At 32.3% G+C, this 25,834-nt stretch overlaps 4 protein-coding genes across 5 annotated transcripts; 1 reads left to right on the forward strand and 3 right to left on the reverse strand.

Moving 5' to 3' along the window:
* The first annotated feature begins 1,680 nt into the window (after window positions 1-1,680).
* LOC114725915 (transcription factor bHLH93-like) lies at window positions 1,681-3,351 on the forward strand. The gene is made up of 4 exons (XM_028912478.1): window positions 1,681-1,901; window positions 2,184-2,327; window positions 2,429-2,599; window positions 3,033-3,351. Exons 1-4 carry the CDS (start codon window positions 1,824-1,826, stop codon window positions 3,108-3,110), a joined length of 471 nt encoding a protein of 156 aa, XP_028768311.1. The 5' UTR covers window positions 1,681-1,823; the 3' UTR covers window positions 3,111-3,351.
* Window positions 3,352-12,967: 9,616 nt separating this feature from the next.
* On the reverse strand, window positions 12,968-14,855 carry LOC114725917 (non-specific lipid-transfer protein 1-like). The gene is made up of 3 exons (XM_028912479.1): window positions 14,447-14,855; window positions 13,323-13,461; window positions 12,968-13,225 (listed from the first exon to the last, which is right to left on the reverse strand). The coding sequence occupies exons 1-3, from the start codon at window positions 14,775-14,777 to the stop codon at window positions 13,213-13,215; spliced, it is 483 nt and encodes a 160-aa protein (XP_028768312.1). The 5' UTR covers window positions 14,778-14,855; the 3' UTR covers window positions 12,968-13,212.
* LOC114725918 (non-specific lipid-transfer protein 1) lies at window positions 14,295-25,405 on the reverse strand. Of its 2 annotated transcripts, none has more exons than XM_028912481.1 (2): window positions 24,982-25,405; window positions 14,295-14,326 (listed from the first exon to the last, which is right to left on the reverse strand). In XM_028912481.1, exons 1-2 carry the CDS (start codon window positions 25,320-25,322, stop codon window positions 14,314-14,316), a joined length of 354 nt encoding a protein of 117 aa, XP_028768314.1. In that variant the 5' UTR covers window positions 25,323-25,405; the 3' UTR covers window positions 14,295-14,313. The 2 variants fall into 2 exon arrangements, with proteins under 2 accessions (XP_028768314.1, XP_028768313.1); XM_028912480.1 differs by lacking the exon at window positions 14,295-14,326 and adding an exon at window positions 24,616-24,861.
* On the reverse strand, window positions 17,169-17,829 carry LOC114725919 (non-specific lipid-transfer protein 1-like). Its single transcript, XM_028912482.1, has 2 exons — window positions 17,489-17,829; window positions 17,169-17,383 (listed from the first exon to the last, which is right to left on the reverse strand). Exons 1-2 carry the CDS (start codon window positions 17,827-17,829, stop codon window positions 17,371-17,373), a joined length of 354 nt encoding a protein of 117 aa, XP_028768315.1. The 3' UTR covers window positions 17,169-17,370.
* Window positions 25,406-25,834: the final 429 nt, after the last annotated feature.

Here is a 25,834-nt window from a genome sequence, read left to right on the forward strand (position 1 = left end):
TAATTTCAAAATATCAATTCAGTATTAATAAGGTCTTAAAAATTATGTTAAAAAATTAATTGCAAATTATGAATAATATAGTGCTTGTTATGTTTAGATGACATGGTTAACAAATAGCAAGTGAAAATTTTTCGAAATTAACATGATTAACAGATGCATGTCAAACTTGAGACGAAACATGCACTATATATTGATCCGTTGAAATATGTAAGGTACAGGATATGGTTATACAGACTCTCTCCAGTCCCCAAGATATGACTTAGTTGTGGGATTGAGATCAATTTTAAATATAAGACCTTGATTCACTTTATTATAAATATTTATCATTTTTTCCTCCTCAAACTAATAACTGATATGTATAATCTAATATTATATAAGAATATTTTAGAAAGATCAGGTCATAATTTTTTATAAGTAACTAATTTATGTTACTTTCTTAACTTATTCAAATTAGTTAGATGGCTTTTATATTAAGAACAGGTAAAAGCATTTCTTTGATGCTAAATAAAGACGTTGGGACCTTTTAAAATAATTAGATTTGCTCTTTACTTAATAATACTTATTTTACTTATTTATCTTATACATATAGTGTGAAAGTACTTTTTTTAAGCTGATACTAAATACTTATTTGTTCATGTAAGGAAATAAAACTCTTCTCATATATTTATCTTGTACTCTATAAATCATAATTGAAAACTACTTTTGAAGATCCCACCACCATGCCAAATAATCCGTAATTTTTCATATATAGTAATTGAATTAGTGTGATGGGGGAAGTAAGTGAGAGAAAGATCACGTGGAGAGAGAAGAGATGTGAAGAAGAAGGAAGAATGTTTATGGGAGGGAGGTGTGGGGAAAAGGAGAAGAAGGAATCTGCATGTGACGGGGGAGACACGCACTAGCATGGCAAATATATTACATTCATACGAAAATTGCCAAGCATCCATCCCCTCAAACCTTTTGTTTAGCTGTCAATGCCTCCAAACTCTTCTCACGGGCCTGCTTTATCTTCCCTTCTCTCTCCACACTATTATGTTTTTTTTTTTTTGCCCACACAACGTTTCAGTCTATTACGTTTCTCATTTAATGTTTGAACATATACTTAATTACGTTCAATGTTGATAACCCCATGTTAGTATTAATCTAGCTTAGATATTTCGCATTTCAAACCTTATATATATATATGTATGTATGTATGTATGTTTCACTCTTCCTTTTACGTTGTAAAAACATGTTCATATAGTAAGTTTCAGGAATAGTATAAAGCAAATAAAGGTGAAAGACTTTTCAATCTGGTCGCTGTGGATTCCTTAAGCCTATAATTGATCTGACCTCCACTTGGAAAAGGTGATATCTGCTACTTGTTAATATATATATATATATATATATATATATATAGTAATAAGCGTCGGGAAATTTAGATTCCCCGCGTTAATTAGGGCCACTTCATCACAAAAAGTGGATATGGAATTTACGTTGAAGACCTCATCATCATGATATCCACAAATAATTAGCTACTTGGAATAGTGATAGATTAAGCAACGTACACCTTGCATTTCAGAGGTGGATGGCACACATGTAGAATAGAAGAAAACGCTGGGGCCAAATATGTAATTCACTATATAGCAGGCATAGCATGTTGTAAGGGTGAAGGAAGGAAACAAACAAGGGATGGCATATATTTTATTTGTGAGATCTCTCTATAAAGAAAAGCCCCTCGTAGCCTCAGATAGGAAAAAAGGAGATAAAACCAAGCCCAAGCAGACAAAAAGAAAGCGATAAGAAGCAGAATAGTGAAGAAGAAGGAGGAAGAAGAAACATATATGGCTTCTAGGGGACGAAAGAAGGCTTCTCTGCAACACAAGTTACAGCAGCTTCGAGATGTCACAAATTCTAGTGCTGTAATTCCCTCTCTATGATTCTATATAAACAAGTTGAAGCAATTATATTCATTACTACTCAGGATGGAGGAGAAATCCAGAGGGATCATATTAATATATATTTTGATTTGGATCTTCCCTCTTAATCTAAATCAAACCTACTTTTAGTTATTTTAATTTCTCTTCTATCTCTTCATTATTAGTTCTCCTCATCAGCATCACTACCATATTGATTCTTCAGTGATATTGAAAATGTCAGCGTATATCTTTAAAGGTTTGTTTGCTTGTTTGATTTATCGTCAGGTGAATAAAGCCTCAATTATTGTGGATGCATCCAAATACATAGAAGAGTTGAAGCAAAAAGTGGAGGGACTCAACGCAGAACTGGGAAGCAGCGGTACTACTAATGAAGAATCTTCATCCTCCTCCCAAAATCAATTACCTAAGGTGCTTATTTTGTGTGTTTTTCTCAGAGAATTAGTAAAAATATAAATAACGCGTTAATTAATTAAATGTTGGATCTATTATATTTTGGGATAATTTGGCAGGTGACAGTGGAAACCCTAGAGAGGGGTTTTCTGATAAATGTGTTTTCTGAAAGGAATTGCCCTGGAATGCTCGTCTCAATACTCGAAGCCTTTGAAGTGCTTGGACTTGAAGTGCTTGATGCTAGGGTTTCTTGTGAAGATGCCTTTCAGCTAGAAGCTGTGGGAGGAGAAGTAAGACAAATTATTAATCACATGATATTATTTTATTGCTTTCTGTTCATCATCATGATCTTTACTTTTTATATTTTTTATTTTAACTCATTTGACAAATGTCTACAACTGCATCAGAATTCTAAGCTTCCTGAGTTTATGAGTTCTACGATAATTTTTTAAAAGATAGGATTGGAAAAATGAACTTCACGTGGGGGTTGTACGATTTTAATTTTGAGACCCAAATAATAATTTAAATTTCTGCTTGATGAAAAGTACTGCTGACCCAACTGTGGTTGGCTCCCATACATAGATTTATTCGCTCTCTTTTGTATAGTTACATGGCTTGAACCAGCCAACAAAGGAAACATTCGCGATCATCATTACTTCATTAATTAATTTATTAGTACATATAGTATAATTAATTAGGAAAATATACAATTAATTTTTGCAGAGTCAAGAGATCGATGAGAACATCGATGCACAAGTGGTGAGGCAGGCGGTGCTTCAAGCAATAAAGGACATGGAGTGATCAAATTGCGCATTGTTGAGAGGAAGAAATCAAATGAAGAACTGTTCCTGTGTTGTTTTCAAGCGTAAAAGTTCGTCTTCATAAGGAAAAATGTGTACAAGTTCATATAAGTGAGCCAATTGACAAGTGATATATATAATCTGCAAAAGCCTAAAGTGTTTCTTCAATAAATTGTTCTTAAATAATCCTTATAATGTACTACATCCAGGTATTAATGTATAAGAGTTAGTTGAAAATTTAATTTGGTTTTAAATATAAAATCATAATTTATTTTGTCTCACATATTTATTTATTTTTTTTAAAAAATAATTCCCATGTTGATTGCACATTATTAAGGAGAGTATCTTAGAAAATATAACACCTATTTATTACAAATAATTAACTTAGCTAATTTTTTTATATTCAAAAATTATTTATTTAACTCTTATATTAAGAATGAGATGTAGTATCTAATGATTTTTATTGTTCTAATGGTTTAACAAGTTAGCTAGTTAATGGATAGGCATTTAACCAATAAGGGAATTTCATATAAGGGGGAAATTAGATTAAATAGATGAAATAGCATTTTTCCCCAACAAAAAAAAAGAGAGATAGCCTACAGTAAGATTTCTGCGGAGGGAAGGGAGTAGTAAACACCAAGTGGGATGGGAATAAGTTTCAGTGCTTATTACTTTGATAAGCACCTTAAGTTTATTAGATTTGGATGATCCATATCTCATTTAGATGGTTCAAGTTTAATTTAAAAATATTCTTTTTAAAAAATATTTTTAAAAATGATTAATTAAACATTTTAAATCTAAACATTCAAATATAATATAGACAGTTTAAATTTGATGAGTTTAGGATGTTCATTCAAAATGATAGGTACTGAAACTGGTTCAGTGCCATAGGATGCATCCCTAAAAGTTTGATAAATATAATGAGTTGCACTATTTGAAACTTTTCAATAATAAAAAATTCTATAAAATTTTAATATACAGTTCAGTTTTGTCATTCATGTTTGTGATTTTAGTTTGTTAGCATGAGTTGTAGAGCATGACGAAAAAATTCTGAAATTAAAAAATACATCAATCATTGATATCAAATATAAAATTATTTTTAGTTAATTTCATCTTTTTCATTTTTCTCGCTATATATAATGAGTAAGTTTGTTTAGTTAAATAATAAGAAGAAAATAAAGCAACTGTGATGGGAAAAAGGGGAAAAAAATGAATCCTTAATTATTAAGTCACTATAAATGAAAAAATAGTTAATAGATATAAGATAGAATTTAAGAGACGGAGTCGACAAACACTTCTCATTCATTTGAAGAGTTAAATAATTTAAAAATGGTTTCTATTATACTGAGACATTTTCTTTCTTTATTTATAAACATTTCATCGTACGGCAAATGGGAAAAAAATCATTACATTCACTCCCCGCCCCCTTTTCTTTCTTCCATTCTTTATTTTTATTATTGTTGGTAAATCTGGTCTTAAAACGGTAGGGTAAATTACTACAAGAATCTTTTTCCTTTTTGGTGCAACTTGTATTAATTAAAGAATGTCATTGGAGTTTGTTTGGGGCAAAGCAATCATAATTAGCATCTTATAACAATATATCTATTATATGAAGCAGTTTTCTCTAGACCTTACTATTACACAGACATAAAATAGAAAATTGAAAAAAAAAACATTACGTTGTGTTTGAAAAATGAGTTATACTATTCATGATTTAGAAAGAATACGAGATTTTACACTCCCTCCATTTTTACATGTAAGCCATAATTTTACTGGATTCTGGATATTTAACATAGAAGTCATTTTTCATAGTTTAAGTAACCGTAAGTGCTCTTTTTTTTCTTTTAAACCAAAAGTTACCTGACTTTATGAGAGAAGATGATCAAAAGAGATACTCCTCCAATTTTAAATATAAGATCCTTATATATTAGTATATAAAGATCTTATATTTAAAACTGAAAAAGTATTAAAGAGAGGAATTAAAAGATACACACTGCTTCTAGTCTTTAATATGGCATTTACTTCGTTGGTATCGTAGTAGAATATGATTTAAAATAGAGGAGGAACATTTTATTGATGATTGTGCATGATTTTTAACCCATCATATCATCTTTTTATGGTCTGTGCATTAATTTTTTAAAAATAATTTTATAAGATACAAAATAAACATATATATATGAGAAAAAATTTATCTTAATTTGTATAAAAATATTTTTTAAAAAAAGTAATTGTAAGTTTCAAACTAAAGCGAATCATTTTCCAGTTATAATTATAGAAAAAAAAACAAATAATGTGTATCTAATTAACCTGTCATATTGATTTGACAGCCTAACTCGCATATTAATGACTTGATCCATGTCGCATACATATGCAAGTTCTGAGATCAATTTTAGGCTTATAAATTACTGACAACAACCTCAATCATGAAATGTACAACTAATGTTTATTTTCAAGCACTCGGTCAAATATTTTTACTCGTGTTAACTTTCTCCTTTTTTTTTTTGTCATATTATTTCAAGATTCATCACAAATGCCATTACACTAATCATAAGGAAACAGTTTCAATCATATGATTTTCATATAATTAACTTTAATTACGCCCTTTTTAACCCCGTGGCAACTTTTTTGATGATACTACCTCCTGTCCTTAGTATTGCTTTCATTTCTTTATATAAAAACTACTAACTAATTTGAATAGATTAAAAAAATCTGTTAAGTTAGTTATTTATAATAAATAGATATTGTCCTACCTAAAATATCATTACTAATCATATATATTAGCTAGAATTACTATTTGATAAAACATTTAACATATGCAACTACTACAAGAATTATTTTAGAAAAAAATAAATAAATATAAAAGGCAAAATAGATTGGGATCTTATATTTAGGATAAAAATTAAATGTCAAACTAGCTCTTATATTAAGAATCGGAAGTAATATAAGATCCAGTTGACTAATTTAAAAAAATTAAGAAAAATTATTAAACTACTTAATTATGCTTATAAAAAATAATAATAGCTTATAAGAATTACTTAATTATAGCATATCTTACATGATCTCTTTAAAATATTTATGTGTATCGTTAGATTATATATTAATTTATAGGTGAGGCACATTAGTTTGAATAAAAATGATAAATATAAATACTATAAAATAATTTAGTAATTTTTTTAATTTTCTCAAATTAATCAACTGAATCTTATATGAAGAATATAAAGTAGTAATACATAAATTTTGTATAGAAGGCTAAATTAGATAGCTTGCTTATGAATATTATTTTTTTTAGGCTACATATTTTGGTTATTGGTGGCCAATTGTTTGGGTTGCAAGGGCAAATGGTGCAGCATATATTTCCCTGTGTCAAATATTGCTTCTCATACAATGCGTAAGTCATTCTTCCTAACCATTTGTATGAAACTTGTGCCCAAGGAAACTTAAAAATTGCACATTCCATCACTTTCATTATGGAAAAAGTTGACGTTCTAATCAATTACCCTGATAAATTCATCCACAGAAAAAAGAATAGTAGAGTATTACATACACAAGAATCAAAGATCATAACATGTAAAAGTAAAAACCAAATGAAGGAAATTGATAAGCTCCGTCAATGCACTTTTTTCCTCTATCTTCAAAAGTCCTACCAAATTTCTGCTAATACATCGAATTGAGTCAATCATAGAAGGGGTCAATTGGTAATTAAGGTCATGTTTACTGCACATTTATCCCCATAATTGAAGTAAGTTTTGGGTTCCATCAACATTGTGCTTAGGAGTTTATTCACTCAACCATTTTCAAAATATCTAGCCCAATGGTAAATATAATCCATCATTAAATTAACCAACAAAAGTAATAAAATAAAGGATGTAAGTACTATCAAGAAAGATTGGCTATGAAGCGCTCGTAGGTGGCTTTTTGAGTTGGTCATCAAATCACAAGCGGAAAAGACTTATTCAACGGAAGGGCTAACCACTTTTGGTCCTAATTCTAGCCTTATACGGCTTCCTCAAAGGCATTTCATCCTCCTTTTAATTTGAATTATTCATTATTTATTATTTCTATCACACCTAGTTATCTTTTGAAGAATTATTTTTGTTCTTTTATACTCCATATTCATGCCAAACAGTATTTTTTTTAACATATTCTTTTTTCATTTCCTTTTTTATTTCACAAAAGACTTCAATAATCTTTATTTTTTTTCAAAATAAGCAATACCGAAATTAAACAATTTAGTCCTTGCTACGCCAACAAATATATGCTTATAAAATTAGACAAAGTTATCTTGTATTTAAAAAAGAAAAAACAAAAGCCCTTGTGGGAGCTTTAAATTAATGTGTTATGAAGGGCACTAGTGGGAAAAAAACTCGAGAACATTAAAAAATGGGGGTTGGGTCGTAAGTTTTAGGCTCGTCATCATTCAGGCCCAAGAAATTACTTTTTGGGCCCCTTGTTTTGTGGGAGATCCATTAAGCTGTTGCCAATCATGGAACAAAAACAGAAACCTAAGCCCATTATATTTGCAGCGGGAAAATGATTCAAGGCTAGCTAGGCTATAAATCAGTCTTTACTATTAAAATTATATTATTTTTTTAAAATAAGAGGCAAATTTATTTATGAGGAACTAGTTACTTACAAATCAAAAATTCACCATTAAACACTAAATGTGAACACTTTTCCATCAGAATTCAAATAGATATTGACAATCAAAACCCGATGCATAAAGGTCATATACAAAGTATTGGTATTTCTAAGTAAATAAGAAATACAGCACTCTGAGATTAATGAAGTAAGAGGCCTGAACTCAATAACCTTTTTTTGTTAAAAACCAGTATTAATACTAATATAAAATTAAAGTTACAAGCACTGCGCATTTTATCTTGTTTCCCCACATCTGTGCAGTAGTGCATGTTTTGGCGAAATCTACTTTAGTAATTGGGAAAAAAAATCTCAAAACTGAGAATCAGTGAATTATCACAATTGTTTTGTCAAAGTATTAACAACAAAAACAAAGTTTCTTTAAAAATCTAGGGAAAAAAATTGCTAAGAAATGTGAAAGAGTTGTAAAAATAAGTGAGTGTTTCGTTTCCACGCTTGATGTAATTCAAATTAAGATCGTGTTTGCAACGGCGTTTGAACCTCTCACACATGCCTTAAACAAAATATAATCAACTTTTTTTTTTTTTAAGTATAAGTATCCTTTTATTAGAAATAATCATATTTGAAGTACCGCTGGGCATTAAATGTGGACATCTCTCCTAACGGGGATTCAAATCTTGATTCACCAAAGTTGTAAGGGATTAGTTCTTTCTGTTAAACGCAATTTTTTTAGTTATAACGTGCTTATTGTATCATTTGCAAGTGAGGTGATGTCAAGATAAAAGCAAATGGACTTCTAAAAAAAGACTTTTGGAAAACCAACCTTTTGTTTGGTTAGCTTTTGCCACCCTAAAACAGTAAAACGCTAACGGCTTGGCAACCCAAATGGACTTTTGTTCCCCTCCTGTTGAAGTGGCTTTCGGCTTTTGCACATGCTAGTTTGAAAGTCTGGATTCCACATTACCCTTAAAAGAACACATAATTGTTTAGCGGAGATACCAACAGGAGTTAGTCTAAGTGGTAAAAGGTTTGGTACTGCTTAAATGAGGTCTCAAGTTCGAGCCTTATCACAGCCAGGTGCGCGACGCGGGTCGGATCCAAATGTAGTCAGAGCAAAGCTCCGGTGAACTGAGTAGACAACAACAAAAAAATTGTTTAGCGGAGATTGCCGGGGTAAAATTGTCTATTACAGAATTTTGGATCTGAATACAAATTTGTACCGAAAATTGTCGCTTGCAAGCATCAGACACCCAGAAGATTTTTTTTTGGTTTAATATTATAATGAAAATTTGAAAATATAACAAAGTTGCCTCCTGCTACTAACAAATTAATTAAAATATTGATATTAACTATTAACATTTTTAATTGTAAAGGGTCAAAATTGTTATAATTTTAAATTTTTGGGATAATATTAGACCTAAAATCCTTTTGAGTGCTTAACATTTCTTAGTAAAAACAACTTCTGGGATAAATTTTCGCATTAACCATATAATTTATTGTCCAAGCTCCAAACTTTAAAGGTACCCAGCAATTTTCGTTCTTAAATGAGTGCCACTTATCTTTAACATACATAAATTCTTTTTTTAACTGTATCTAACATATTATTGACTATGTGAAATTTAAATGTCTTTCACTTTAGATATAATTAAAAATAAATTGCATACAACTAAGAAAGAGTTATACGTGCAAAACATGCCTTAAATTCTTAAACAAATTTAACGTGTTTTTTGATACTAAATTTTTCAATAACAAAATTTTCAACAATTCTCCCAGTAATTTATTACGGAGAGAAATGGGAAATATCAAAGAAGGCAGATATGCAAAGTACAGTTTGCTTGTGAGACTTGAGTAATTTAAGATTTAATTATATAATATACACACACAAATAATGTGCATGCACTTGATATTATTTATATAATTTTTGTTATATATATTAATCAACACATCAAAGTTTACATTATTTATATATATTTTTAATAAATCTACTTTTACATAACAAAAATCACATCATAAAATTTGTGTCTTTTTTAGCACTACCTCAGTTTTACATAAAAGATCTATTGCGCAAACAATTTTCAGTTTATCAACTTTTTCCTAATATGCCTGCTAAACATAATAGTTCTGTCAAATTTAAAACTAATCACAACCTAAATAATGCCGCTGCACAATTTTTTAGGGGTCTAAATCATAAAACATGGCAAAATCCTTAAACAAAGAAAACCATTAGCACAAAATTAGCAAGATAACCTGCGAAATTAACTTTCATAAATTTTTAAGGTTCTCAATATAAGATGGTGGAGCCAGAGGCTCTGAAGAGAAAATTAGTACCTTTTTCATTTATTTCTGAATGGATTGACAAATAACAAGCAATTAATAAATGCAATCTGTTCATTATTGTCTTTTTACTGGTCAGGCCAATTCTGAGGCACCCTGCCTTTCACTGCACGTAAATGAAATGAGGGCTATTTAGATAGAAAACAAATTATAATTTTAAAATTATTTTCATGATACACAAAATAAATATATAAAAGAATTTATCTTATTTTATGAAAAAGAGTTTTTCAAAAACATATTTTTTGAGTTGGCCGAACACCTCCCACGTCATTTTGTTTGATATGGTGAATAAATCGACGCCGTACATTTCAGGCCAATAAAACAACGTCCGTTCATATTTCTTTGGATAAATCGTAACCGTACGTCGCTTATCGTCTTCCCCCGTTAATCGAGGAGGATAGATAAGGTTATCCCTCGTCTCCTTTCTCCACCAATCGGTTCATAACATGCTTTTTATTTAAATGTTACTGCCTCATATACTTAATATAAGACTTAATTAAATGACATAAGACTTAATTGATTAATTTGATAAGATTAAAAAAATTAGTTAAATTAGGTATTTGTTATAAATAGGTATTGTATTTTCTAAAATATATTAATTAATTATGTATATTAACTAGAATTATCATTTAATTGTGTAACTACTGGAAGGACTAATTTGAAAAAATATATAAATATGAAAGATGAAGTGGTTGGGATCTTATGTTTAAGAGTAAATTGAAAGTCAGATAAATTTTTATAGTAAAGAACGAAGCTGTTAACTACTTTGAAAGTCAACACCTATTTGTTAGAAATAGGTGTTTTTTTTTAAAATATCTTTACTAATCATATGTATTAACTAGAATTACTATTTGATAAAATATTTAATTTGTATAACTATTGTAAGGACTACTTTAAATAAATAAATAAATATAAAAGATAAAATGGATTAAAATCTTATATTTAAAATTAAATTAAAAGTTAAATAAATTTTTATAATAAGAAGCAGAGGTAATATTGTCTTTTTAAAATGACCTGTTTGGCAGAGTGAAAATCTAAGATAGGAAACAGAAAATCATGTATTTTCCGAACCTTAGGGGTAGAGCCGGTAATATGGGTTGGGCCCGCGGACCCAGCCCGCCAAAAAAGGCGGGCTTGGGTTGATGTTTTCCCAGCCCGTCACGGTGCGGGCTACTCTAGCCCGCACCGCTTTTGGCCCGCTCCGCCGCGGGCTAACCTGCTGGTTGGCGGGCCAGCCCGTTTTTTTTTTTTTTACTTTTTCTGATTTTTAATATATTATATAATATAGTTAGATGATTTTGACCATTAAATTTCATATGGACATTACCTCATCCATATCATTATATATATAATTAATTAAGCACTTCATATATATGTATGGTTATATGAAGAGCACTATCCATCTTTTATTTTTATATCTATTTGTCGTTAGTATGCACGGCTTCATAAGATTAGATAAATATGTGATTTTCATATAGTCATACATACACACACATAAAAGATTTACTTAATTAATTTGGATAAGAAAACTAGTTAAATTAATTATTTATAAAAAGTATATATGTTAGTTTTTCTTAAATTTCTTCTAATATTATAAATTAATTCTCTTTTTTTTTATTAGGATCCATTACTCAAGTTTAAAACTCGGAGCCTAATTTCAACATTTTAAATTAGGCTTAACTCATACTAATATAATAAATTTAAATATAAAAAAATTTAGGCAGGCTGGCGGGCTGGCAAAATGCCAGCCTGCCAAGGTGCGGGCTACTTCAGCCCGCACCGCGTTTGGCCCGCACTGCGGCGGGCTGGCCCGTATCCGCACCGCCAGCCCGCTTTCCCAGGTCTACTTAGGGGGTGTTTGGGTAAGATCAAAATTATGGTTTCAGAAATGTTTTTACGGTATATAAAGTAAATATGCAGAGGAGTTTGTTTCGATTTGTGAAAAAATGATTCTGAAAAGTGATTCTGAGATTACCCAAATACCCCCTAGACATAGAGCTGGGAATGCGGGCTGGCGGTGCCGATACGGGCCAGCCCGCAGCGGTGCGGGCCAAAAGCGGTGCGGGTTGAAGTAGCCCGCACTTTAAATGCCAGCCCGAGCCCGCCGGCCCACCTAACTTTTTTTTTTTTAAAAAAAATGTTATTATTTGTATAGGTTTGAGCTTAGTTTGTAATGTTAAAATTGGACTTGGAGTTTTAAACTTGAGTAATGAGTTATAATAAAATAATGTGAGGATTAATTTATAATTTGAGAAGATAGTTTAAAAAAACTAACACATTTTTTTCTAAATAATTAATTTGACTATTTTTCTTATCCAAATTAATTAAGTAAATCTTTTATGTATGTATTACACATGCAATTACATGAATGGGAAGATGTAAATATGAAATTTGGGGGTTAAAACCCTCCAATTATGTTGTATAATATATTAGAAATTATATAAAAATAAAAATTAAAAAAAAAAAGCGGGCTAGCCCGCAACGGAGCGGGCTGAAAACGGTACGGGCTGGAGTAGCCCTCACCTTGACGGGCTGGCGGGCTGGACCCCCGTATTACCAGCTCTGCCTAGACACTATTTGTTGTATGATTTCTTGGCATCTCCTCAAAGCACTTTGGTCATTGGGTCAGGTGTTGGGTATTTCAAATCTTTTGTATTTTATTTTTCTTTTTCCTTATTTTTGTCACTCTCATTTACTTTCTATTGCAAACTAAACATGCACATTCAGATCTCAGTTTCAACTGGGAACTCCCAAAAAAGTTCAAAGAAAACGGTCCCCAAATAATATTGGTCCTTTTTCTTTTTGGAATTGTCTGAGCACAAAATGTGGGGAATATACACATATTCATTACGTATTCACACTCACATCACGATCATTATGCAGAAAAAGAGGATATATTGTAAAAAATTATTTAATTAAAAAAAATAAAAAAGAGAAAGAGGATTATATTATATATAAAATCAAAAGTAGCACCATGGAATTGAAGATTTGTGAATAATACATGACACAGAGATACCGATACACATACTAATCAACTGACACAAAGAACACTTAATTAAAACTAACATGTATTGAGACATAAAATCATGGGGACACACTTCAAAAGTAGACTCCCATAATATAGCTACGTGGTCCTTCCTTTATTCTTCAACGCCATTGCCTTCTCATCATCTTCAGAACCTGATGCTGCATCGTCATTCACCGAAATAAACAAAACTTCAGCTTCACTAAATAATAATAATGAACAAGAAGCGCATACATATATAGAGAGAGAGAGAGATACTTGGCACAGTTGGTGGAGGTGCTGATCTTGTAGGGGATGTTGACCTTGCATTGCGCAGGAAGGTTCTGAGCATTCTGAGGGTTGAGTCCGGGGAGCTGGCCGGCGGCGCCCTTGAGGCAGTTGCAGACGGTCTGTTTGTCGACGGTGGTCTTAGACACTATCTGTTGTATGATTTCTTGGCACCTCCTCAGAGCACTTTGGTCATTGGGTCAGGTGTACGTTGGGTATTTCAAATCTTTTGTATTTTCTTTTTCTTTTTCCTTATTTTTGTCACTCTCATTTACTTTCTATTGCAAACTAAACGTGCACATTCAGATCTCAGTTTCAACTGGGAACTCCCAAAAAAGTTCAAAGAAAACGGTCCCCAAAAAATCTTGATCCTTTTTCTTTTTGGAATTGTCTGAGCACAAAATGTGGGGAATATACACATATTCATTACGTAGACACACTCACATAACGATCATTTTGCAGAAAAAGAGGATATATTGTAAAAAAATTATTTAATTAAAAAGAAGAAGAAAGAAAGACGATTATATTATACTACTTCCGGTCCTAATTATAAGACCCCGTTGACTTATTTGAGGAGATCAAAGAAGTAAGTTAAATTAGTTATTTGTAATAAATAAGTGTTATCATTCCTAAAATATCCTTACTAATTAAGTGTATTGGCTAGAACTATCATTATTAGAAGGACTATCTTGGAAAAAAATGCATAAATATGATAGATAAAATGGATTGGGGTCTTATAATTAGGACCAAATAAAAAGTCAAATAAGATCTTATATTAAGGATCGGAGGTAGGATATAAAATCAAATGTAGCACCATGGAATTGAAGATTTGTGAATAATACATGACACAGCGATACCGATACACATACTAATCAACTGACACAAAGTACACTTAATTAAAACACACTTCAAAAGTAGACTCCCATAATATAGCTACGTGGTCCTTCTTTTATTCTTCCACGCCATTGCCTTCTCATCATCTTCAGAACCTGATGCTGCATCGCCATTCACCGAAATAAACAAAACTTCAGCTTCAGTAAATAATAATAATAATAATAATAATAATGAACAAGATGCGCATACATATAGAGAGAGAGAGAGATACTTGGCACAGTTGGTGGAGGTGCTGATCTTGTAGGGGATGTTGACCTTGCATTGCGCAGGAAGGTTCTGAGCATTCTGAGGGTTGAGTCCGGGGAGCTGGCCGGCGGCGCCCTTGAGGCAGTTGCAGACGGTCTGTTTGTCGACGGTGGTCTGAGCCGCGCTGAGGAGACTCCTGACTCCATTGCAGCAGGCGGGTGCCGGAGCGCCACCGCTCTGGAGGTAAGAGAGGCATGGTGCGAGGCTGGTGGTGACCTGGCCGCAAGTGATGGCTTCGGCAATGGGTGTGGCCACCAGGGCCACACACAGCACCACCATGCATGCCACCTTCATGAGACCCGCCATTGTTTTCGCTACTGAAACTTGAAAGCAGAAACTTATAAAACTTTAAAATACTGTAATATGAGTGAATTGAGATTTGCTTGCTCAGTGCCCAATAGTGTAGGAGTGGGTGGGTTTATATAGAGAACTTCTCAGGGGCTTCGGCCTAGAATTTCTTTTCTTTTTTTAATTTTTAAAACATAAATAGGAGGAAGAGATGCGAGGGACCGTACTGGGGGGGCGGGGAAAGAGAAGAATAGATAGGAGGCGGGCGCGCGGGGCATAGGTAAAGGTTGTTGGTTGTTGTAAGCCAATTAAGTGCGAATTCTGATACACAGTCTCGTCCTGTCACCACGTGGCAGCATACGAATCGTGATATTGAAGTACGCGAAGCAGGTGATTGCGACCAGCATCGGTGCCCAACATTATCTACCGCTCCCTAACTTGAATTTGCCGGTAGTCGCTGAACTTCACCTCCTTTAATTGATTTCAGTTCAATATATATTACCACAGTAATTATTCAGTTGAAGGAATTTACTCGTACTCGGTAATGAAATACTGTTTGTGAGTCTCCGATGATTCCAACGCCACCACTTTATCACGCCATCTCCCAACCATGGTAGACTACCTTACTCAACTTCTCCATCTATGAGCAAGTTTTTCTTCTCTTGAGTAGTTAGTTAAGGCAGATATTGAAGGGGTGTGTCCTTCGTATTAACTTCTTTACCTATCATATGAACTTTTGTTCTTGCTACTATTTTTAATATAAAAACTAATTAATTAATTTTAATAAATTAAAAAATTTAATTTAATTAGTATTTTTATACTCTCTCCGTTCCTTATTATAAGAGATATTTGATGCTTATGACATGTTCCTATATATAAGAGACACTTAAAAATTGTCTCTATTTTTTTTGTATTGATTTCTTATTTTACCCCTATTTATTTTGTCTCCAACTCATACTCTCTCTTTCTCCCACTTTTTTTTTAATAATTTAATTGTTCTCCCACATACTCTCTCTCCTTATTAATGGGGGCATTGTTGAAAAAAACATTATATTTTTTACACATTAATTGTCCTCAACTAATTTTAACTGTTTTTTTATCAACGTAATTTGGTTATTTGTCTCTTATAATAAGAAACGGAGGGAGTAATAAATAGGTGTTATCTTTTCTAAAATATTCTTATTAATTGAATGTATTAAGTAAAACTATCGTAATTATAAGGATTATCTTTTCTTTTAAAAAATAAATATAAAGAACAAAATGAATTGAGATTTTATATTCAGAATCAAAATAAAAATCAAACAAGCTCTCATATTAAGGATCACAGATAGTATTTACCAAAAAAAATGTTCGGTACCAAGTAAAACTATTTAGAAAAATGATTTTACATCAACAAAACTTTCCTCACATATTTATTTCATATATTATAAAATTATGATTTGATTTTCATCTAAATTCATGTCTCTAATGGAATAGAAGCAGGTTGATTTGCTATTGTTATTTTCCTTCCAACTCAATTTAAGTTTGTACCAACCTGATTAAGTATGGTGCTTTATTTAATCATCGTTTTATTTTTTGAAAAGAAAAAACAATATGCTTTGTTGAGTTCTTAACATAAGATTTAGTTTATATTTTAAATTAAACTACAAAATAATTATCATATTAAAGAATGAATGTATTAATTTACTTTTTTACATCCATAATTTAGATGAAAAGATGTTATAAGAAGAACATGGCTAAATGAGAAGATAAAACCTTAAAAAAGTGATTGTTCAATTTTAAAATTTCAAATCTATATTGGTTATTATATTAGCATGACTATATTAAAAAAACAAATAACAATATATTTTTATAATAATTTATGATTTGAAATTTTAAAATTTAATAGTTATTTTTGAGATCTTCCCAAATGAGAAACTAACAAGATTCATGGAACACACAACACCTCTTTGAAAAAATATTAGTTAAAGATGCTTCATACTTGTTTTTTTTTTTTTGATCTGAAAGCTTCATACTTGTTAAACCATGTATTCTATTTCATGCAGAAAAAAAAATGTAACAATTTTCCTTTCCAATGTTATTTCTTCTTTTCTCGAATCGATGGACAAGCAATTTAATGCAATCAGTCAATTGTCTTTTTCATTGGTCAGGGCCTCCGTACACTGCTCAGGCTAATTCTGTCGCATCCCTCATCTGCTTTACCCTTTCCCGCCTTTCACTTCGCCTGAATGAAACTACGTCGTTTTGCCCATTAGCGCAGAAACAAAGAAGGACAAGTTTTTCCCTGTTCATGTTTATTATTTTATAATAACCCTAAAATATTTTTAAAAACCTTTTTAGGTATTTTATGTAAACAAATATTTAAAAAGAAAAAAGAAAAAGAGGATTATATATATAATCAAAGTACTACCATGGAAATTGAAGGTGTGTGATCAATACATGACGCAGCGAAAATGACACACATATTAATCCACTGACACAAAGTACACTTAATTAAAACTAACATGTATCAAGACATGAAACCATTGGACACACTTCAAAAGTAGACTCCCACAAAGATAGCTAAGTGATCCTTCCTTTATTCTTCAACGCCGTTGCCTTCTCATCATCCTCAGAACCTGATGCTGCATCGTCATTCACCAAAATAATCAAAACATCAGCTTCACTAAATAATAATGATGTACAAGAAGAACGCACACATATGTATAGACACATATATATAAATATACCTGGCACAGTTGGTGGAGGTGCTGATCTTGTAGGGGATGTTGACCTTGCATTGCGCAGGAAGGTTCTGAGCATTCTGAGGGTTGAGTCCGGGGATCTGGCCGGCGGCGTTCTTGAGGCAGTTGCAGACGGTCTGTTTGTCGGCGGTGGTCTGAGCGGCGCCGAGGAGGGTCCTGACGCCATTGCAGCAGCCGGGTGCGGGAGCGCCACCCCTCTGGAGGTAAGTGAGGCATGGTGCGAGGCTGCTGGTGACCTGGCCGCAAGTGACGGCTTCGGCAATGGGTGCGGCCACCACGGCCAGACACAGCACCATCATGCATGCCACCTTCAGGAGACCCGCCATTGTTTTCGCTACTGAAACAAGCAGAAACTTGTAATAACTTCAAAATGCTGTAATATGAGTGATTTGCAATTTGCTTGCCCTGTGCCCAATACTGCCGGAGTGGGAGGGTTTATATAGACAACTTCTGTGGGACATGGGCCTAGAATTTCTTTCTTTCTTTCTTTTAATTTTTAATTTTTAATGAAAAAATCTGGCCGGAAAAAATGCTGAGTAAGTGATAACACAAGCAATCAGTTTTAATAATCTGCATCCTCTTCTATGGGTGTGTTTGGATGACTTCAAACCGTGGTTTGGAAAAGTGATTCTGAAGAATAGATTCTGTGGAGAATAGATTTTGAGAAGTGAGAGTGTTTGGATTGTTATTACCAGAAGTGCTTTTTACATGTGGAAATGACCAAAAAGGGTATAAGTTAATATGATAATTATATAAGGGATAGATTTTATGATTTATTTTGATTTGAAGAAATAAAATTGTTAATGAAATAATTTTTACTAACATAATTAATAATATATAAGATAATATAATTAATACATAATTAATATGTGTACATATATTTATAAAACATAATATTAAATATGTTTATAGAAAAATGATTTTTTTATAACAGAAAAATATTAATTTTGTTTAAAGATTGTAAACGTGAAATCCCATAACATTTTTTCACAACTACTTTTTGTAATAACATACTACATGTATAATAACCTCTGATGTTTAATACAATTAATTAATTAATTGTTACCACACATATATATTCATAAAATATAAGAGTGAAAAATATTTTTAGAGAAGATGAATTATTTTGTTGCAAACAGAAAGTCATGTATTTTTCATGAAGATTATAAACATAAAATGGGATGATATTGTTTGATAAAATAGAATAAACACGTCTTAAAATAATTTATTAATTATTCAAGTAAGTAATAATTAGCTTGAGAATATAAGGCATAATATTAATAAGAGAAATATAAATAAAGAAGTGTCATAATCATTAAGATGATGCATCGATACAAAGCATTTGTAATAGGTTTTGTTTTTAACTACATATTACAATCTATGATAAAAGGAAATAAATAAGACATGACTACTATCCTCATATTGAATTAACAAGTTCATCTCTTATGCTGTCACGAACCTAAGCCATGTAAGATGAAGATTGAATTGATGAATGTATACGTGAAAATCTAACCCCATCATCATCATCTTCTGCATAAGTACCTTATTCTTCCAACTGAACGAATCCAGGATCAGTAATAGATGTCGTTCTAATAAAATTATGTATAGCCATCGTTGCACAAACGATTTTAACTTGTGTTTCAAAATCATAAGATGGCATGTTTTGTAAGATTGCGAACTTTTTTTTCCAAACTCCGAAAGTTCTTTCAATTGTACTCCTTAAACTTGAATGGAAATAATTAAAGATCTCATTGTTATTTTCAAACCCAGATGTCCTTCGAAAATCAGGCAAATGGTAACGCTCCCGTCTGTATGGGCCGAGATATCCATTCGGTGTTGGGTATCCAGCGAATAAAAAGTTGACCACATCTTCAAATCTCAATTCCTTCATCCTACCAAACCAAGCGCGATAAAAATTAACAAACACAAGAAATTTCTAATTTTACATGGCTGGAAAATATACACCTCCCTCCTATTTCAAATTTCATTATCTGTTTTTGCTTCAAAATACTAACTTTTAAAACATCAAAACTAACTAAATTATTATATATACTTTTTATTTTCTTAACTTTTGTTGAAAGACGATTAGATGAGAAAATAATAAGAAAAACCATATTTGAACCATCATGTACCATAAATCATATTGTACTTAACCTTTGAAATAACTATGTATTACCAATGTATTTAAAAAAATTCGTTCATGTACATAATTAATACAAATGTTCATGATGAACGTACTAATATTATAAAGCACATAATTGTTTTTAAAAAATTAACATATTGTAGCAGCTTTTCATAATATTTGTTTAAAATTATATTCTTATCAGATTTGTCAACCGAAAGTACAAAAAAAACTAGCAGCATAAACTTCTGACCAAAATACAAATCACTTCCTTCAATATATACATGGATTTGAGTTATGATTCCATTTTTCCTCACTCTCAAAAGTTGGCCATAAGTCTATCAAAATCCTTAATACAACAGTACAGGACAACACATTTCCTATCTCGTTCCAGATCAGATCAACACATTTACATGATAATTAATTTAATTAAAGTACTATCTAAGGGGGAAAAAAATTCCCAATACATTGTTTGACTTCACAGGCTTCTTCTCCGGGAGGAAAATCTGGACAGAAAAAAAAAAGCTCCCACGCCAGGCAACAAGAGGAAAAATAACTTGCATATATATCCAGTAGAATTCAATTGACAGCCTTTCTCATCTATAAAAAAATATCACCACATACATCCCTGCCTCTAGAACCAGACATTGATGAGTCCAGCTTCGATCCGCAGGGAAATTTTCCAGGAAAATGTTTATCAAATATCAATTACCAGCATCTGATCTGTTCCCCCTTCGTTTCATAAAATCAAACTACTATGAAACCAAAGCAAGCAATAATTATCTCATGCCTTCGAATAACATGCCGGTCAGTTTTGGAAAAACCTGGTTGAACAAATTGAACACTAAAATCATTCCAAAAATCAACATACCACGGTGCAAATATACTAGCCATGGTTCTAAACAAATTCAACACAGGAGAGCTACACGGCGAACAAGACGGACCGAACCTCTGGTTCCACACGGCGGTGCAAAAATCAGAGGAGGGACCGAACCACAACCACACGGTGAACAAATCAGAGGGACCGAACCACAAGTTCACGGCGGTGCAAAAATCAAAGGAGGGACCGAACCACAACCAGACGGTGAACAAAATTCAGAGGGACCAAACCAGAACCACACGGCGGTGCAAAATCAGAGGGACCGACCAGAACCAAACAATGAACAAAATTCAGATGGACCGAACCAGAACACACGGCGAACAAAATTTGAACAACATGCCGATTGCGAATGGGAAAAATGCATGACTGAACAAAAGCCGGAGAGAGCTAACCTGAGCTAACCAGATTCGAGCTAACCAGCGACCTGACCGGGTGAGCTGAAGAACGAAGCTTTCGAAATGGAGGATGGACGGATCGGACAACCCAACGCTTGATCTGGTTTTGGCGCGCCGAGAAACACACAACCAGCCCCTGTTTTCACCAGCCCAAGATGATCTCACCGGTGAAGAAACTCAGAGCACCGACGGCAAAGAAGCGAGCTGATGGTGACGAGAAGGCGAAGATGCGAGCCGGCGAACAGGTGACCCGATGGATGAGCCGGCCGAAGAGTCGAGCTGGGTGAGATTCGCGAATGGTTCCCAATTATCAGAGAAATCGGAGTCGGCCAGCGAGAGAAGGATGACTGTGTGTGGGTATTATTGGTATGATCGTTGCCCCCTTCCCGAATGGTTCCCAGAAGTGACTTTTTTTTTATTTTCGTAGAACCATGGTTTCATCGGTTGAAACCATGGTTTCAGCTGGACCACGGTTTGGGCTTCTGGACAGGGTGTTTGGATAGCATTTTATCCAAACCATGGTTTGGAGGTGCATCCAAACGCAGCCTATGTCTCATTTTAACAGTTTAAATTTAAAATTTTTAATTAATTATTTTTAAATAAAAAATTATTTTTTAAAAATGATAGATAAAAGATTATTTCTATTTTAGATTCTATACATATTAAAATAATTATTTTGAATAAGTAAATAAAAAAAATTAAATTTGGATCATCTAAATAAAATATGAATAATTCAAATCTAATAAACATTGAAATCATCAAAGTGAGCACTAAAAGTGGTTCTATAGCATAATTTGAATTATATTATTTGGCGTAAGAAACTATGAATGTGGATTTGTTACATTATTTGATTTTTGACTCAAGTGATAAAATTAAAAAGAAAAGGGATTTTGTTTTTTGAAAGAAATAGAAGGAAAAGACACTACTTACCAGGAGAGGAGGAGCGGGGAAGAGGAGGAGCGAAAGGACGGGGAGGGCAGAGCGCAGCACATGGGTGAAAGTTGTTGGTTGTTGTAGCCAATTAAATGCGGTGACTGGCACACAGTCTCGTCCTGTCACCACGTGGCGGCATTCGAGTCGTGATATGAAAGTACCCAAAGCAGGGGATTGCGACCAAAATCGGTGCCCAACATGATCCACCCCTCCCTGACTTGGATTGGCCGACCATCTTTGACCTGCACCTGCTGTAATTGATTTCAATTCAATTAATAACCACATCAATTATTCAGTTTGAAGAAATTTACTCGGTAATGAAATACTCCCTCCGTATCTAATTATAAGATTTTTTTTAATAAATTTGTCTCTTTTTACAAGGTCTCTTTTGAGTTTATCTAAATATTTAATATATTATTATCTATTTTACCTTTAATAAATTCTCATGTAATTCTCTCTTTATACATTCTCTCTCTATTTATTTCATTATTACTTTCTTATATTTGTTAAGGGTATATTTGAAAAGAAAATTATATTTATTATATATTAATTACTTTTAACTAATTTTAATTATTTTTTTAAAAAACACAATTTGACCAAAAAGTTTTTATAATTAGGAACGGAGTAGTACTGTTTACGAGTCTCCAAAGGTTCCAATGCCCACCAGTTTATTACGCCCTCTCCCAGTGTTAATAGAGTACTTTACGCAACTTCTTCATCTATGAACTAGTTTTCCCCCCCCAAAACAACTTGATTGCTAAATAGTTATTAGTTAAGGCTGATGTTGAAGCTGCCTGAAGGGCTGTCCCCTTCATATTAAGTTCGTTCTTAATCTCCCCGGGGGGTGGGGGGATTTCTTTCCCCATCACCTCAACTTTTGAATTGATTTGGTATCAACTAAAAACATTTTAAAAAAATATTTTTACATAAACCGAAATAATTTTTTTTTATATATTTGTTTCAGATTATTTGTTATTATTATTTTCCTTCGAACTCAAATTAAGTTTGTACCGATTATGATGGGGTATGGTGCTTTATTTAGAGTATTTGGGTAACTCTAAAAGTATTTTTCAGAAACTTTTTTTATAAATTAAGACAAACTCTTTTATATATTTATTTCGTGTATCGTAATACCATTTTTAAAACCATAATTTTATTTCTATCCAAACACCCATTTAATCATAGTTTTATTTTTTTGAAAAGAAAAAACAACCATGTTATATTGAATCCTTCAATAGTTGATAAGGTGTAATGAAGTGAGATAAGTATTAACAACTCGTGTATTAAATTTTTATAATATACTAAGAAAATATATAATATGTTGTATATGTATATGTCATAATAGTTGTTAATAATTACATTCTAGGTGGTTAATAATTGATAAATGGAACTTATTAAAACATGTATTGTATTTTTTCGGCCTGAAGAAAGAACAATTTTCGAAGTTTTTTTTTTTTAAAAAAAGAACGAACAGTCCCCATCGAATGTTATTTCTTCTTTTCTCGAATGGATGGACAAGCAATTCAATGTGCTCAGTTAATTGTCTTTTCATTGGCCAGGTTCCCCGTACACTGCTCAGGCTAATTCTGTCGCATCCCGCATCTGTTTAACTCTATCCCGCCTTTCACTTCACCCGAACCAAACTACGTCGTTTTGTACAACGGATGAAGAAATCAAGAAGGACAACCTTTTGTCTGTTTATATTTATTATAAGATCTTTTTAACTAAATCATACGATTTAAGAAAAAAATTAAAATGAGTTAAAAATAATTAATATATAATAAATATAATTTTTTTAAATATATTCCTATTATAAATAGGTAGATGTGAAAAAATAATAGTGAGGTAAATGAAGAAAGAAAATGTATTAAATCTATTAAATTATGAGTAAAATAGGTAATAATATACTCCCTCTGATTCAAAATATAAACTAAATTTTATTTATTACATCTATCAAGAAACTAATTAAAATCAATTTAACAATAAATGTATAATGCATATATTTATTTTTTCTAATATACCCTCGTTAATAAAGAGAATACGTAAAAGATGTAAAAAATGAATAAAAAAAAAAAGAAAATATATGGAAATAAAATTTTACAAAAAATCTTATTAAATGCTTGGACAAAAATAAATGTTATCTTATAAAAAAACCTTTTAAGAAAGTTTAGTTTATATTTTGAACCGAAAAAGTATTAAATGTTCAGACAAACTTAAAAAAAAATCTTATAAAAAAACCTATTTAAAAAATTAGATCTTACAATAAAAAAACAGAAAGAGTACTATTTTATAATAATTCTAAAATATTTTGTACAAACTGTTTTAGGTATAATTCCATAGCAGTGGTTTCTTTACAATCATAAAATAAAGAAATTTAATTAAAAGTAGATTTTATAAACATACTTCTCCGATTTTAAATGTAAATCCTAGTGAAACGCCCGAAAAAAGAAACATACATATATATATATATATATATATATATAGCAAATGAAATTTTTTTTAAAAGAATTATATCCTTCATTTATATTAAATAAGTATTTACATGCATTAATTAAGGACTCAGTTAATCAACGTCAAATCGTTTTTCTTTTTTAGACAACATACGTTATATATCAACGTCAAGTTCTAAAGCAAATTAACAAATTAGGTCACAATCATTTTACTTTAATCCCATGAAATAGTAATCTTCTCTGGCCCATATATTTGCCATGTAAGAATATATTCATTACTTAGGCACCCTCCCATCACGATCATTAGGTTCATTAAGAAGCGAAAAGACAAGAAAAAAAACAAACAACAAAGTACGATGGAATTAATCAGTGATTAATACATGAAACAGCCGAAACTGACGCACATAATTAATCACCAGACACAAAGTACACTTAACTAAAAACTAATTAGCATGGAGACATAAAACCATGGGGACACACTTAAAACTATAGACTCTCATCTCATGGATGGATCTCTGCAGCTATCAAGGTGGTCCTCCTTTATTTATGAACGCTATCATCATCTTCAGAACTTGATGCTGCATTATTCACCAGAATAAACCCATGTCAGCTCTAGCAAAACAAATCTCTCACTTCCCAGAAATTAAATGTATTCATTTCATTTCAGAATATACATATGGGTGTGGAAAGAGAGATACCTGGCACAGTTAGTGGAGGTGCTGATCTTGTAGGGGATGTTGACCTTGCATTGAGCCGGAAGAGACTGAGCGTTCTGGTCGTTGAAACCGGGGATCTGGCCGGCCGCGCTCTTGAGGCAGTTGCAGACGGTCTGTTTGTCGGCGGTGGTCTGAGCGGCGCCGAGGATACTCCTGACGCCATTGCAGCAGGCGGGTGCCGGAGCGCCACCCCTCTGGAGGTAAGTGAGGCATGGTGCGAGGCTGGTGGTGACCTGGCCGCAAGTAACGGCTTCCGCAATGGGTGCGGCCACCACGGCCACACACAGCACCACCATGCATGCCACCTTCATGAGACCCGCCATTGTTTTGATTGCTCAAACTCGAAAGCAGAAACTTTTAACTTCAAAATGCTTTGGTGTGAGCGGTTTGCGATTCGCTTGCTCTGGTGCCGAATGGTGGAGGGGTGGGTGGGTTTATATAGAGAACTTCTGGGCAACGGGACCTTGAATTTCATTTTTTTTTTAATTAAAAAAACAAAGAAAAGCAACGGAAAACTTGAATGGATTGTGAGTTTATGATTAGAGAAAAAATACTTACTTCTGGCCAAAAAGTGGGTGGGGAAATATGCATTAATTTGGGGTAACTTACTTGAATTAATTAGTTAGTTGGTTCTGGCAAAAAACATTAAAGGTAGTTGGTTAGTTTTTATAAATAAATATTTAAATATTTCAAATATTGGTTTTTAATACAGTCAGAATATGTTACATGATGTTAAAGCAGACCACTTTTTTTGTCTGATTGGTTAATGTATTTTTCACTTTTTTCTAACCAAACATATACTTCTACAAAAGTCGATCTATCATCAATTTAAAAA

This window comes from Neltuma alba, unplaced genomic scaffold (assembly GCF_004799145.2).
Source record: "Neltuma alba isolate B1F8T4 unplaced genomic scaffold, ASM479914v2 tig00012302_pilon, whole genome shotgun sequence".
NCBI classification, from domain to species: Eukaryota; Viridiplantae; Streptophyta; class Magnoliopsida; order Fabales; family Fabaceae; genus Neltuma; species Neltuma alba.